The sequence below is a fragment of the Urocampus carinirostris genome, chromosome 12, assembly GCF_059441175.1.
Source record: "Urocampus carinirostris isolate Australia breed hairy pipefish chromosome 12, RoL_Ucar_1.0, whole genome shotgun sequence".
In the NCBI taxonomy this organism is placed as follows: Eukaryota; Metazoa; Chordata; class Actinopteri; order Syngnathiformes; family Syngnathidae; genus Urocampus; species Urocampus carinirostris.
Genome location: NC_142360.1, coordinates 31030156 through 31045716, shown reverse-complemented (window position 1 = coordinate 31045716; position 15561 = coordinate 31030156). Strand labels below are relative to the sequence as shown.

The window sequence follows — 15561 nt, the reverse complement described above, 5'->3', positions numbered from 1 at the left end:
GTATAAACGGGTTTCTGATTACTATATTGCACATCAATCCATGTTGGTGGTTACCTTGTCCTTGGAGTGCCAGGTAAAGTGAAGGCTGTCAGTCTCACTAGGCACAGGCATCGTGAATGACATGGCGTTGTGGTTAACCATGTCATCTCGGACGTAGTAAAGCTCAGCATCTAGACCTGAAATGTGAAAACAGATCAAACTGGATTCAGTACTTGTATCTGGTGACGTTTTTGATGGCATTGTTAGATCTTTCTAACGCAAGGACCCTGGCTCTAAAAATGTTGGAAAATCCTGCATTGTTGCTTCCAGCTAGGGAACACGCACATCACCAACACAAGAGTGATGGCCTGAGCACATCTGCAAGCACTTGAAACCCTTCAGTGCCACAAGTGAAAAAGTTCAAAACGTTCAAACACAGACGAGTTCTAAAATGAGAGCAATTTTACCCAGGGGTTAAGAGAACTATTCAAAAAAGTCACAACGTCACAGACATAGAAGTGTATGAGGCCACACCATGTTTATTTTGATAATGAGTCATAACAAAATTTTTATTTCCCCACCATGGTAGGGTGATGGGGAGGGTCTTTTAAACCCCTAGTCCTAACTCCGAGAAGCTTGTTTGAAAGCAAAAATGTGCTCAACAGCCTCCGGCTTTGACCACTTTCTCACATTGACTCAATTAAAACATTGCAGGCATTTGCTGCCAGCTCACAGAGCAGATGGGCGACATCTTAAAGGGGATATCTACAAAGGCACTGTGTGGGCGGTGGTGGTGGCTGTGGGCGTGTTAACAGTCAGGCCTCCAGGGCAGATTTTTCTTCAACTTGGGATCATAGATCAAAGTACGGAACAGACGGGTAACGTTACTTCAATCAGTCACGGGGACGCAAAACACGCTTTAGACTTATTAAAACACGCTTTTAAGGCATTTGCTTTGTTCCCGTTTTCATTCTGCTGCTGTCAACAATCGGGGATAAAAATCACTGATTGGAAACCAAAGAGTCCCACGTTTGCGCAGTTCTCAGAAAAGGAAGGTAAACATGCTTTTACTTCAGGCTGTTAGTCATTCCTGAATAAGGTTGACTGTAAAACTGACACCTAAACAAGATACTGTAATTATGGATCGTATGAGTTAACAACAGTATGTTCAGGGGAAACATTTTGGTTACTTTTAGCTAAGTACCCCAACAACTGACACATTATTTTTCTTTCCTAACAGTGCCTGTAACATGGCAGTAATATTATAGCAACAAAGCACCGTATTTTAGCGGCACCTTTAAACCTCAGATTTGCCAGAAACCCAAAAGTACGCCTTATAAGACCGTAAATAGACTAATTAAAATCTGAAATGCATGATTACAACTAAATTCTAATAAATACAGTAACCATTTATGAATCAATCAATTCATTGTCGTTGTGAAACCATGATTTCCCAATATTTATGTTAAATGAAGTACGTTTACATTTTTTGACATTTTTCTAAATGCAAATCTTGCTCTTACAGTAGTTTTATTTTCATGCGCCTTATAGTCCTGTGCACCTTATAAATGCAAAAAAAAACGTTCATAAAGAAATATTATTGAAGCTGCGCCTTGTAATCAGATGCGCTTTATAGTCCATAAAATACAGTAGCAAGTTTGTGTAGTTAAGAGAACCATCTGGTAAAAAATTTGTTCGTGCTGTTCCCCATGTAAACAGGCATGTTTTAGGCCACCAATAACTGATTCTCAAGAGCCTTTCGAGTCAACAAGTAGAGCAAGTTGTCGGTGGCATGCTCAACTCTTCTTAAAGATATTCCCTTGATTTTATTTCAGACATAACAAAAACAAAACAACAAGTCAAAAAACAAAAACAGGTTTAACGTAACATGTCCAAAAACTAGTAGGAAGACGCATATGCTCATTTCATCCTACCCCTTCGACTTCCTTAATGAGTGTGTCTCACAGCTAGCTCTTCTGTGTGTTTACATATAACAAATACCGCACGAATATACAACTTTACATAGGTTCATATAACAAGACTCTAGGGAAATAATAATAATGACACATAGGAGTGATAAAGTTATATTCCGCTCTATGCAAAAAGTAGACCAACTTTTTATTAATTGTTCTTAATTAAATATAATGCAACAAATGAACTAAAATAAAACTAATCATTGTATAAATCGCGTGGTTTAAAACCTGGGGAAAATGTAGGGGCTTTTACAGTATACGCGCAATAATAACTAAGAAGCGAATGCTCCCTTCTGCTTTTTTTCACTTGACTTTTGAAAGGATACAAGTGTACCAATTGGCACAATTGTCAGCTACAAGTGTAGCCCAGCAACAGTTTGTGCTTTGTCACAGTGCCGAGGACATGTTGCACTTGTGGCAGGTCGAGAAACAGCTGGAACGAAACACACAATACGTTGTCTAATGGGCCTCCTGTGAGAAAGCTGTCCTGGTGCTGTGATAATTGCCATTCTCTGGCTTGAACTCTGTGTGCCTCCCTTGTCTCGACGTGAGGCCTGCCGTGCGCTTTGACGGCAATAAAGGGTTGCACCCAGGCATGGTAGAGGGACTAGTTTTCAACCCTCAACCTGGACAACCTTAGCACAAAAAGGTCAAAGAGTCTCAAAAAACCAACAACAGCTCACTCTACTGAGAGCTTTTGCTTTAGAATTGGACTGTGAGGCTAATGGGGATGCTAACAGGATTGTTTGTCCATTGGGGTTTAATGTTTTGGATTCCAGCAAGGCGATGTGTTTATTTGCTTTTGAGAGATCACTTCCTTTGGGATCAAAACGTCACCTTACTGAGACAGGAACACTTTACTCAAATGCACTTGACCTCTGTAATAAGGAGTAAATTGACACCATCATTTACTCGCACTTTAATAAATACAATGGTCCCTTATTATGCCCTGATCAGTATTTCATTTTGAGTGGGTATTAACCAGTGTCATGCGTTGAGGTTTATGTCTATGAGCCACACTCAAATGTACTAATAAATTAACTACATATTTTAATATGCAGAGAAAGAAAGCAATATATAAACTGTAGTATAAAAAAAATGTTTTGTTGTATTACTTTTACTTACAAATGAACAAAAGCATCAATAGACAAGTAAACCTCCATTATGAAAAAAAGTCCATTCAACGAAAAAAAAAAAATTACTGGATCGCTTTACTTATACTAATACCAGCATTAATCCTATTATTTGGGGCTGGTGTGCCATATTGGACTGTGAGTCTCCTCACAGTCCATATCAGAATCCTTGGTCTCACTATTGCCCTCTGCCATGAGGTCAAGTCAAGTCATGTTTATTTGTATAGCCCTTAATCTAAAAAATCTCAAAGAACTGCACAGACCACTATTACATCATCCCCTAATCTGAAACCTACATGATTGCAAGTAAAAACTGAAAAAAAAACTAAGTATGAGGAAAATGAAGAAACTGCACATGAGGTAATCCTCCTTCCAGGATTACCAGGCTGCTATGGATGTTGCAAGGGCATCAACAGACAAAATACATCCATCCATCCATTATATGCACCGTTTATCTTCAGTAGGGTCCCGGGTGTGCTGAAGCCCATCCCAGCTATTTTCGGGCAATTGGCAGGGGACACCCCGAAATGGTTGCCAGCCAGTCGCAGGGCACACAGAGACGGACAACTCACTCGCTCATCCACACCTAGGGACAATTTGGACCGGCCAATTAACCTGACATGCATGTTTTTGGAATGTGGGAGGAAACCGGAGTGCCCGGAGGAAACCTACGCAAGCACGGGGAGAACATGCAAACTACACACAGGAGGTTCGATCTCATCACCTAAGAACTGTGCCGCACACGCGCTAACCACTGCGCCGCCGTGCTGCCCCAGACAATACATATCAACATAAAATATAGGTAATAACAGAATGTCCAGTTGAGGCAAGAGAATTGCGTGCCTCACTTTGCATACTAATTGTATTAAAATAATGCATAAAATCACGTAAAAATTCTGTGGTTTGGAAAATAAAATGACACAATTGTAAAGTTAAAAAAAAGAACTTCAACAGTTAAATATAAACATTTACACAGTCTCACTGGCCTAAACTGACTACGTGTCACTAGTATTTACACTATTAAGGGCTAGACAAATAAACATGAGTTGACTATTAGACCTTAAGGGGTTTCCCAACATAGATCAAATCATACTCAGAATCTTAAAATGAGTAACAAATGATACCGAGTGAATCTGCAATTGCTGACCCTTTAAAAAAGTGAGGGAGCAGTTTGTGTGTGATTAAATCCTAGAGGGCAGACGTCTTTTGGACTACTAATAGAATATTTAAAAGGTAGTCCCAATGATGTATGTCGCAAACACCATAAGAAAAGGTGTCAAGTACAGGTGCAGAGATCTTGGTCATGTCTAACAAAGAACCACTTGCAGCCCAAATATTTGTATCATAAGCTCCCCGAAGCAAAGAAAATCAAGGAGCAGCTAATAATGCAACTAGACGGGAAGTGGAAATATTCTTCAAGTGTCACCAACTTTCCTTCCCTCATATTATGATATGAACTCTATGCGTAGGTAGCATGCTACAACCGGATGCTAACCAGGCCTGTATTTTGTCATTGGACCTCTGGCAAAAACTCGAAATACGCTTTCAAAAATAGCACCTTTTCAAAGGCACCAAATGCTTTCTTGCTGTTCAAAAGGACCATACATCAGACGGCCGCTTTTATATTCGACCAGGGCCACAGGGGAGGTGGGAGCGGTAGGACGGTGGCCAGCCAGGCCGTCTGCCTATATAGAGTAATAAGCACGTCAATGGTGCTTGTTTTCAGGGTAGGGGTTTTATTTGCTCCACAAATAAACAAACATCGGACAGTTTGCTGAAGGAATAGTTAAGTTGGTAGAAAACTTTTATTGCTAACATCTATTTTTAGCTTTACAGGGAGTTATTAACACATTTTTGCTTGATTGAGCAGAATAAATGATCTTGGAGCATCCATGAGCAGGTTTTTTTTACAGTATGTACAATGCATTCTTTTAGTTTTTGAAACCGTAGATATTTGACCAAGCAAATTATTCTGTTTTGGATGTGTGTCCTATTGTAAAATTCTGTTATGCAAATTATGGGATCATGGAACTAACCGGAATAATTTTTTATAATGTTTTGGAGGACATTTTCTTCTAATACATTTACTTCATTGATAATTTTGGGTGAACTCAAAAGGGCGAATATTTGGAAATATATATTTTTATGTTCTTTATACTATAACTTCGTAAACTCCTTCCTTTTTTCTGTAGATTTTTGCTTGTGTGCTGCATTTTGGTTTTGTTAATATTTCTTAATATGTGTGTGCGCAAATATAATTTTCATACAAGTTTCAACTACTGTATTTATTAGAGTATGACGTTCATTTTTACTGAAAAAAAAGGGCTCAAAGTTTGAGTAGTTTTACGGTAGTGTAGAACCGTGTTTGTGCAATGATTGATCAGTCGAAAAAATATTGATGACCAAAATCGCAATCTGAGAAAAAGTGAAACAGAATTCCATAAAAAATTGTAGGTGAGCGTTAACACTTTAACACCAAAATAAGCTAACCTTGCTCATTGCACAAACATGTACATTTGCATGACTCAGAACTTTTGTTTACAAACGTACCATATGCACTTTATGATTTATGAGTCCGCATTGTTTATTTATGTGTCATACTGTCTACTTGTGTGTCTTAGTGTGTCCTAGCATAGTGTTTTTTTTTTTCTTATAGCACTGAGAAGAACATAATTTAAATTTTCTGTTTATGCTGCAGAATTGACAATAAAGATGACTTTGACTTATACACGAGTGTAAGTTATACACAAATAAAAAACAGTGTTTCCCATACCATGGGAAGATTATGTTGGGCCACCAGGGTTTAATTGGTCCTACCAGAGTCTCATAAACTTGTAATATTATTACTTTTTTTCATATTTTTGATAATACATCTATAAATGCGAAGTTAACTCCTTAACATCCCTGTACAATTCGCCTAAAATCCCAACTGAAGTACCCCAGGTAAATTGAACGCCTTTTTTTAACCGTTTGGAGAATATGGGTGGTTTTGGTGGGGCAGCATGGCGGCGCAGTGGTTAGCGCGTGTGCAGGCACAGTTCTAAGGTCTTGGGAACCTCCTGTGTGGGTTCAAATCCAGCTACCGGACTTCCTGTGCGGAGTTTGTATGTTCTCCCCTTGCTTTCCTCCGAGCACTCCGGTTTCCTCCCACATTCTAAAGACATGCATTTCAGGTGCAGGTTGTCCCAAGGTGTGAATGAGTGAGCGAGTTGTCTGTCCCTGTGTGCCCTGCGATTGGCTGGCAACCAGTTCAGGGTGTCCCGTGCCCACTACCCGATGATTGCTGATGTGGGGTCCAGCACCCCCGAGACCCTACTGAGGATAAGCGGTGTAGCTAATGAGATGAGATGAGATGGGTGGTTTTGGTCTTTTTTGAAATGAGACTCTGAAGGTTTGTCCAAAATTGAAATAATCACCGCAATCACTGTACAAACGTTGAGTACTGCAAGTTGGAACAAAAAAATAGAACGTTTTTATTCTCGCCCGATTTTTTTTCGATGTAATGCTTGCAGATGAGTGTAGCATGGGCATCTTGGCTGTAAAACAGGTGAGACAAAAGCTTGAAGCATTACCTTGTCAAATTTGATCACAATCTGAAAAACTAAACCTTGTATTTTACACATTTTTCTAAAGGTATGTTTAGGTTTTTCTGGAAGTTGCCATTTGGAGACTACCACTTTACTAAACCTAAACGTTTGCAAATTTGTATTTCACTTTGCCAATTTTTGAGACATAGCGGAAGAGTAGTAAATTGTGATTAATTTTACGAGTCTGTTTTTTTAAAGGGGAGTTTTAAAACGAGAAACGAACTTCAAGTAGCAACGTCCAACGAAGCAGACGTGCTTTTAGGCGGATTTCTTTATAATCTGTCGGCATTATCGAGTGTAAACATTTTACACGGTTGTATTCTATGGATTGTCCTTGATGTAACTAAGCCATTCTCTTGGACATCCTAAGAATTTAAAGACAGCCAGGGGACGTAATTGGTGAGGTACGCCGGCTATTTAGTTTTCAGGTATCTTGTTTCAGACTGATCGTGCTGTTTCTGTGAGTTCAATCTTTCCAATGATATGTGGAACGAAGTATTTCAGTGACTGGTGACGTTGTACAGACACATATTTTATTGTTTAAAAGTTCAGCAACCCGCCGGCAGGCCGTCGAAGCGTTAAGGGATTAATAAAAATAACTTGATTTCTTATATAAATGATCGCAAACGCCATGGTGTGTATTTGTGCAACATATCTGTCAGTCAGTAAGTTGAATTTCACAGTTCACGGATCCCTTTACTAAAATATATAATGTAATTTTTTCTCGGGGGAGCATGCCCCGGACAACTCTACTGTCAAGCCACCAAGGTCTCACAAAATTCCATGAGAAACACAGAATACTATACATCACATTTTTCTCTTACAATTTTCTATATATCCATATATTATATGTTTTTTTCCTGTAATATTTGTCTATATTTGGTAGACTCTCTTTATGGCTGTCTCATGAAAAAAATGCCAAGTATTGACATAATTTATGAAGGCCAGGAAGGAATTATAACCGCAGAATACATGGTCGTAGAGGACTAAGACATAACCCACTGGATGTCTTCTGCAGTCCAATGTGCATTTAACGACACAATCATCACATGCAAAAACGATCAGCGACAATGGCTGCTCTTCATTGCGATGGAAGACACAGTGTGCACATTTCAACTTAGCCCAAATGTTTATTTTGCAGTCTACCGGAGAAACAGCTCATTCGGTAAAGTTATCAGGCAAACATTTCCATCTGTTGTCCCAACGGGATAAAAAAAATAAAAATCTGATGCTACATTTGTGTTCTCACCAAATGCAACTATTACAACTGTGATAGCTTTAATTCTTCCTTCTAGACAATAACTATGATGATTGTTCTTGATATTATAGCTAATTTTACTTGACAGAAAAATTCCGCAACTGCAATCAGGGAAAATATATTTCAAATCCAAACTATGAGCTCCAGACCCAGCAAAGTCAAGCATAGGTCTCCACCATTGGATTTATCTATTATCTCCCACAAGCTCTTGATAATCTTCACATTGGAATTTGTCTTTATTAACACAAACGCCGTGACCGTTGTTCACAATGAGATTGTGCCTAGTGTGGTGAATTCAGTATATTTTATGCTTTTGCCGTCATGGCACTCCCGTTATTGTTCTATCAATGTTTGGGTACAACCCTACATCATTTTGTTTAGTCAGTACCAAATGATATCCCATCATATCCTGTGTTGTCTGCAACTAGGAGAAAACATGGTACGGCAATAGTATTCTTATCCGGTAACTCTGGGGGGGCTAAGGGCATTATGAGCAGGTGAAGAGGCCTCAAGTTATCTTGAAACAAATTTTGGCTTCTTCTCACTCAATGAATCAAGCACACTAAGCACACATCACAGGTTGGTTCTTTTGGACATATTAGTCAGCTTTCAAAGACTACACAATTTTGAGAAGGACTTAAAAGAGAATCCCCTTGAATAAAAAGTTGTACTTAAAAATGTTTATTTGAAAATCAAATTCATCATTTAATTGACAATAAGATGGGCATAATAATTAAATATTAAAACTTGCAATGGAAGAGTACATTACCAGTTCAATGTGCCGATTACAGCCTTTTTTGAAGGGTCACCTTGCAATCTTTGACCACTAGATGTCACTGTATTGTGTAGTGCAGCCGAAAAATGAAATGAAATGATCTGCATTTATATAGCGCTTTTCAAGTCAAGACTTCCCAAAGCGCTTTACAGTGTGCTTCACATTTCCCAATAGCAGCCATGCAGCCATGTAAGGCGCTAACCTGCTTATTGGGGGTATTAGGGGTTCAGTGTCTTACCCAAGGACACTTCGACATGTAACACGAAGGAGCCGGGATTCGAACTGCGATCTCTTGATCCCAAGACGAGCGCTCTACCTCCTGAGCCCCAAAAAGAGGTTATTCTTTGCCCAACCTTGTTCCCTTGTTATATGGGGGTTATGAGGGGGGCCGGACGGGGGCGATGTAACCTTTAGCAGGAAGATGGCAGGCTATTGTATTGTTTGATAGAGGAAGTTCATATTATGTCAAATAAAAAATTGCTCAAGTATTTAAAATAGTGCATGTTTATGATAGCTCATATTTTTCTGGTCAATATTAAAATCAATATTGATTTTTTTATGGCATCGTTTTTGTTTTGTTTTTACCGCTAGAATAATTCTCAATGACCCTTTAAGTTTTTAGTACTCATAATCGTTAAAAACAGTCATGGTAAATTGCAATTGAAACAAGTAAATATCCAGGAAAAATATTGGAATTTAAAGATTGTTGTAGTTTTGTTGCAAAAAATGCATATATTATGGGGCAGCATGGCGGCGCAGTGGTTAGCGGCATAGTTCTTAGGTCATGAGATCGAACCTTCCTGTGTGGAGTTTGCATGTTCTCCATGTGCTTGCGTGGGTTTCCTCCGGGCACTCCTGTTTCCTCCCACATTCCAAAAACATGCATGTTAGGTCAATTGGCCGGTCAAATTTGTCCCTATGTGTGACTGAGCGAGAGAGATCCGCAGGTTCGAGAGTGTTCTCCATTGGGGCCCCGGTGCTGTGGAACGCTCTTCCCCCTGAGATTCGATTTGCAACCTCAGTGGAAATGTTTAAATCTAAGCTTAAAACCCTTCTATTCTATAGCATATGAATAACCTATATTTTATGTTGATAAGATGTGTATAATTTGCCCTCATGTAGGTTTTAGATGAGGGGATGGTGTCATAATAGTCTGTAGTTTGCAATAGTCTTTGATCTGTGCAGCCCTTTGAGACTCTTTGTGATAAGGGCTATACAAATAAACATAAGGGCTATACAAATAAACATGACTTGACTTGAGTTGTCTTTCTCTTTGTGCCCTGCGACTGGCTGGCAACCAGTTCAGGGTGTCCCCTGCCCAATGCCCGAAAATAGCTGGGATGGGCTCCAGCACCCCTGCGACCCAACTGAGGATAAGTGGTTCAGTTATTGGATGGATGGATGGATATATATATATATATATATGTTGGGGCAAAGGATGGATTTGCATTTTTTTTTTTTAATTGTATCATTATGTTGTTTCGCCAACGATGACTACTAAATATTTGAGAATCGATCTGGGAGAAAGTAGTATCCAATAACCATTATTAAGATCACTATGCATTATGTTTGAAAACAATTGAGTTACGTCCAGATGTTTTTTTATATTCGCTACTCAGTTTGTAATCATTTTGTTGTGTTAAGTTATCGGTTTATTTATGTTAGTAATAAATTAATTTGTGTCGTTTTCAAATGCATTTATTTTGAGAGTTTCTCTAAGTAAGATAATTTGGCGATTATTTTGTGTAAAATATTTACTATAGATAAGGTGCGAATTAAAATCAGGAAAGTCGACGGTTAGCAGCGGCTATCAAACCCCAATAAAAATTACATAAAGAACAACATTCCACAAATAAATCAGCTTTCCTTACCGAGTAATCGGTTGAGCTCGTCCACGCTCATGTAAATGTTGACGCTGCGATTGTTGCTGGGTCCCAAAATCGGACCACCGAAACCAAGGCCCCCTTCCAGAAAAAGCAGTCCGAGTAGGAAGCCCTCGAGCGGCCGCCAAGGCACTAGCCAGCGCGGCCGTCGCCGGCGCTCGGTAGGGCCACCGGTGCCGAGCAGCGGCAGCCACCCAAACATGGCAGCGGTCGTCGCGCTCGCAAGTTGTCGTCCCCCTTCCAGTGTCTCCTTCGGCTCATCCGTAGGTATACTTCCGAATCTCGGAGGTCGACATTCCTCGTCTCTTCCCCGCCACGCAGGTTACCCCGGCGGGGCTGATTTTGTCCTGGACTCGCTTGGTCGAGACGGGCTAATTTAGCCCAGGCAAGCTAATTTGGCTAACTTTTGAGTCGGGCTGCTTGGCTCCAAGTTAGGAGATAGACGACTTTTCCACGCGCCGTTCATAACACAAACTCACTAAAACAACCATTTTGAGCCTCCGTGTTTGTCGAAAGCAAGTCAAATAGTTCTAAATTAGGACTAAAGTATCCATCTTTCTCCTTCCATGGTCAGTCAAGCACTCCCGAGTCTTTCCCCAACCGCCAGAAGCTTCACTTTTCATTGGGATGTGGCGCTAGGGGGCGCGCGCTGCTCTCCAAATGTCGCCTTTAGGTATTGTGGTCAATAGAACTACTTACTAAGAAAAACGGACAAAAACTTTCTTTTGACTCCACAAGTAAGCACATATTTTGTATTTGTTTTTTAAAATGCGTAGACATACTCATGTGTTTCAAATTATACTATGATTATTTTAGCATATGGCTGAAAGGCTTCTGTTAAAAAAAATCCTATGTTTACGAATGCATCTTTCAGTATGTTCTATCAAGCCCAGTGGTTAAAAACACAAAATTCCTCATGAGCAGGGTTGGGTAGGGTTACTTTAACTTGATTACTTTCTATTACTTTTGGATTACTCCAATGCCAAATATGCTAATAAAAGACAAAAGAAACTAAATATGAAAAAAATTATGACTCAAAACACGTGGTAAGCTTTCTCTCCTGGCTTTGAACTCTTTGATCTCTGGCAAAACGAACATAAAATGCGACAGAAACAAAATGAAAATAAATCCAAACAGCTTGCCAACATCATTTTTGCCGTTCCATGTATTCCGTTACTCCCCTAGCCTGCACAAAATTTAGTAATTTTATTCATATTTATTTTCTTTTCCTTTATTAGCATATTTGGTATTGGAGTAATCCAAAAGTAATTGAAAGTAATCAAGTTAAAGTAACCCTACCCAACCCTGCTCATGAGATAATACTTATTTAATGCTTTCCTTTTTGTTTATAAAACAAAATACTAGTCATTTTCTTTTCTTAAAAGACATTCAGGAGGTACTGTATATTTAATAAGACAAAACAATTACCCATCACTGACATGATCAGTGTCTCATATACATGATGTTTTTTCCCATTTTCCTTTTAAAATCACCCTACAATTAATACATGTTTATCAATCAGTGCCCTTATACCTGTACAAGGAAGATGTTTTAGTGGATGTCCGAACCTATTTCAACCATACTTCTAAATTAGTACAACCTGGTAATAACATAACAATAACGTGGTAATAACATAGTAATAACATGATAAGTTGCTCTTTTAGAAATGCAAATCAAATTGGTAGCCCTTTGCATTTAAGAGTAGCTAATTGTAGCGCTCAGCTTAAAAAATGTTGGTTATCCCAATCTTAACTGTAAAACGCCAAAACAAAAGCCTAAATACAAATGTTCACAAAAGCATCATTATATCCTAAATCAGCTCATATTGTTATAGCTTTAAGAAAGAAGGATTATTATAACCATCCATCCATTATCTGCACCGCTTATCCTAAGTAGGGTCGCGGGTGTGCTGGAACCCATCCCAGTTATCTTCGGGCAGTGGGCAGGGAACACCCTGGACTGGTTGCCAGCCAGTTGCAGGGCACAAAGGGATAGACTATTCGCTCGCCCATTCACACCTAGGGACGATTTGGACCGGCCAATTAACCTGACATGCATGTTTTTGGAATGTGGGAGGAAACCGGATGCCCACAGGAAGCCCACGCATGCACGGAGAGACTCTTTGTGATTAAGGGCTATACAAAATAAATAAATACAAATTCCACACAGGAGGTTTCGATCTCATGACCTCAGAACTGTGCCACACACACGCTTAACCACTGTGCCGCTGTGCTGCCCCAGACAATTATAATGCTACAGTATTCAATTCAGCATTTCTTTTAAAATATCTCCTTCTATATTGGAGGGGAAAAAAACACACACACAAAAAATACCCTGTAAAATTAAAACAAAACTGGATAATGGTTTGTGATTAAAGGTGCTTATACTGTGAATAAGGTTACCGTATTGCCGTAAGAGGAAAAGCAAAAACACACCGCAAATTTTAACATTTTTATTATTAAAATATTCACCTACAAAATTGGTCTATGAACACTATTTACAACATAAAGAACAGAAATGCCTGTGAACGACAACAACAACAACAGCAATGATGATAATAATAATAATAATAATAACAACAGCAACAATAATAATAATATTTTACACACAACACACAATAAACAATACAACATCATCGGAGAGGGAGAGATGAATTCCTGCAACACTAAATGAGATAGTCAGACGTTCTTGAGCCTTAAATGTACAGTGTGTCCTGCGGTGTAAACTATCTTTTGTTGTTAGAAAAAAGTTCAAGTACGTTATTAACACCAATTTGGACATCTCCATAACAACAGTCCTTGCAAGCGCTGGCCTCCAAGTGTTCTACAATAAAATAAATATCAGGTTAGAAAATGATCATAATGTGCCGTACAAGTTAATTTCTACATTTTAAAATCTAAACTACACAAATGTCACGATTTAATGCTTGTTTTTTTTCCTGTGCTTGCTTTTACCACCACAAAGCACTGAAATAATTAAAACGTAAATTACAAAAAAAGACAAGTGTTATTAAAGTGTATTAAGCTGCAATTACATTCATTTTACGCAGTAGATGAAGAATACATAGTTGCCTGTGAGTAGTGTTATATGGAACTTTATGTGTGGTTCTGTTCAAATATCTGTTTTATCAAGGGTTAGAAACATCAACATTTTTAAACGATGAGGTGGATAGTGATTTTACAACTGTTAATATCATGCAATGTAAACAAATTGTAAAAAGTACCTTCACTAAAAAGTACCTTCACTGTTGATTACTCGTTCTTCTGACTGTTACTAGAGATGTTAAAAAGAAAGTGAGGAATATGTTTGATTTCTATTTTTTTGATATTGAGAGAGTTGAATTAAACTCACCCGGCCTTTTCTTAGGAAGCGTTGATTCACAAACTTCTCGGTAACAAACATCCTGCTGTACTTTATATGTTCTTGTATATCTGCAAGAGCACAAACGGTTGAGGATTATTTGTTTGCGAAATGTAAATGATTGTATTTCACAACCGTGTTTACTTTTGTTCAGTGGTGGCAAATCCATGATGTGCTTTAACAAAAAAATATTGTCTTTGTATGAATAGTGATGACTTACACATAATGGCAGACGTCACCTTCCCACACGGGCATGCTCTTTGTCTCGGAGAAAAGGCGGGTGCACGGATGAGGTATTCGTTGGCATGCTGCGCAAGAATAAAAAAAAAAACTCAAATTAATAATTTGCAATCTACTTTCACATTCTGATTATTGCTGGTGTTTGTCAAGCACTATTGAACAATATTTTTGACTCAGACAAACTGACACTGCAAGTTTTCAATACAGGAACGAGTCTTGGTAAAGAGGCAATTGATGGGAGTCCATGACCTATACATAGCGTAATAAAGGGCTCATCTGGAAGTTGGGCCTGGAACCTCTTGCATCCTTAACGAGAATCGTACACCTACACCAACGAACCATATGTGATAGGTTTTGGCCTATTAAATTGTTTAAAGAGCCTCCATATAAAGGATTATTTAGCGATTTACAGCCTAAACGGAGTCTGCTTGGTGTGACACCCTGACTGTAAACTCTAGTTAAAATTGTGTCCTAGATATATACTCGACCAAACACCTTTAATATCAGTATTGTCTTGGCTTTTGCATGTTTGACAATCGGCTCGGCATCAAACAATATACTAAAAATGGCACTTATTCTATTTTATCTCCAAGCCATATGTACTCATGACAAGAGCCATATGAGAGACCAATGAGCCACATTACACATTAAAGTTCACCCATGGTTTGTAAAATTGTGGGGCCAGTGACCAAATCGTGTGACGTGGGATCCATGAGTTGAAGAATAGCTCATCCAGGATTTTTAACTCAGGACATCTCGCCCCCTAAGCGATAATCATACCCGTAAACGAATGAGTCACATAGTACTTATGTCCCCCCAGCATTCTTAAAATTGTAGACCTTGAGACGAGTGCTCCCTCTAAGCTGCCCGCATGCGCAATTGCGCACTGCTCGCACATTCTCAGCGCACAAGAAAATCTAGCCAGCGCACAAAAATGAGGGCTCAAAATTACTAATTAAGAAGCGACTTAAGTCAAAGTTACATTGCATGAAGGTAAAAATACACGGGTTCCCCCGACGCTGTTTTCTATATGCGGTATTTTGAAGTCATTGTCTAACGAAGTTGAAAAGAAAATCAGTAGAGTTTGTCGAGAACTGGCTTCTTTGGCTCGGCTCACTAAAAGGCACCGGCTCTTTCTGGTCCTAAACGGCTCTTTAGGTTGTTTTTGCTTCTTTAATCCCAACATGACCAAATATTATGTAAAATTATGCACAAAATGCCTTAAAAGAAGGGGCGAATAGAACAAAAAAGAAAAAAATACCAAAATGAAAAAGTAGTGAAAAGCTGAGAAAAAAAGAAACAAAAGGAAGAGAAAAAAAAGAAGGAAACATTTAGAAAAAAGCCAGAAAAAAAGAAAAGAAAGAAACATAGGA

At 38.9% G+C, this 15561-nt stretch overlaps 2 protein-coding genes across 5 annotated transcripts in view; both read right to left on the bottom strand.

Annotated features, from left to right (window-relative positions):
* ryk (receptor like tyrosine kinase) overlaps positions 1-11216 on the bottom strand; it is a 36968-nt gene extending 25752 nt beyond the window's left edge. For all 3 annotated transcript variants that reach the window (XM_088348990.1, XM_088348992.1, XM_088348991.1), the window contains exons 1-2: positions 10577-11216; positions 55-176 (exon numbers count right to left, since the gene is read on the bottom strand). In XM_088348990.1, the coding sequence (XP_088205116.1) occupies positions 55-176; positions 10577-10790 (336 nt within the window). In that variant the 5' untranslated portion in view covers positions 10791-11216. The remainder of the gene's footprint in view (positions 1-54; positions 177-10576) is intronic.
* A 1810-nt stretch (positions 11217-13026) lies between these two features.
* The window catches only part of sned1 (sushi, nidogen and EGF-like domains 1), a 74907-nt gene continuing 72372 nt past the window's right edge, over positions 13027-15561 (bottom strand). Inside the window, exons 29-31 of one of the 2 annotated variants that reach the window (XM_088348988.1) lie at positions 14169-14256; positions 13812-14019; positions 13027-13411 (exon numbers count right to left, since the gene is read on the bottom strand). In XM_088348988.1, coding sequence (XP_088205114.1) covers positions 13902-14019; positions 14169-14256 — 206 coding nt within the window. In that variant the 3' untranslated portion in view covers positions 13027-13411; positions 13812-13901. The remainder of the gene's footprint in view (positions 13412-13811; positions 14020-14168; positions 14257-15561) is intronic. The other variant, XM_088348989.1, reaches the window with a different exon arrangement.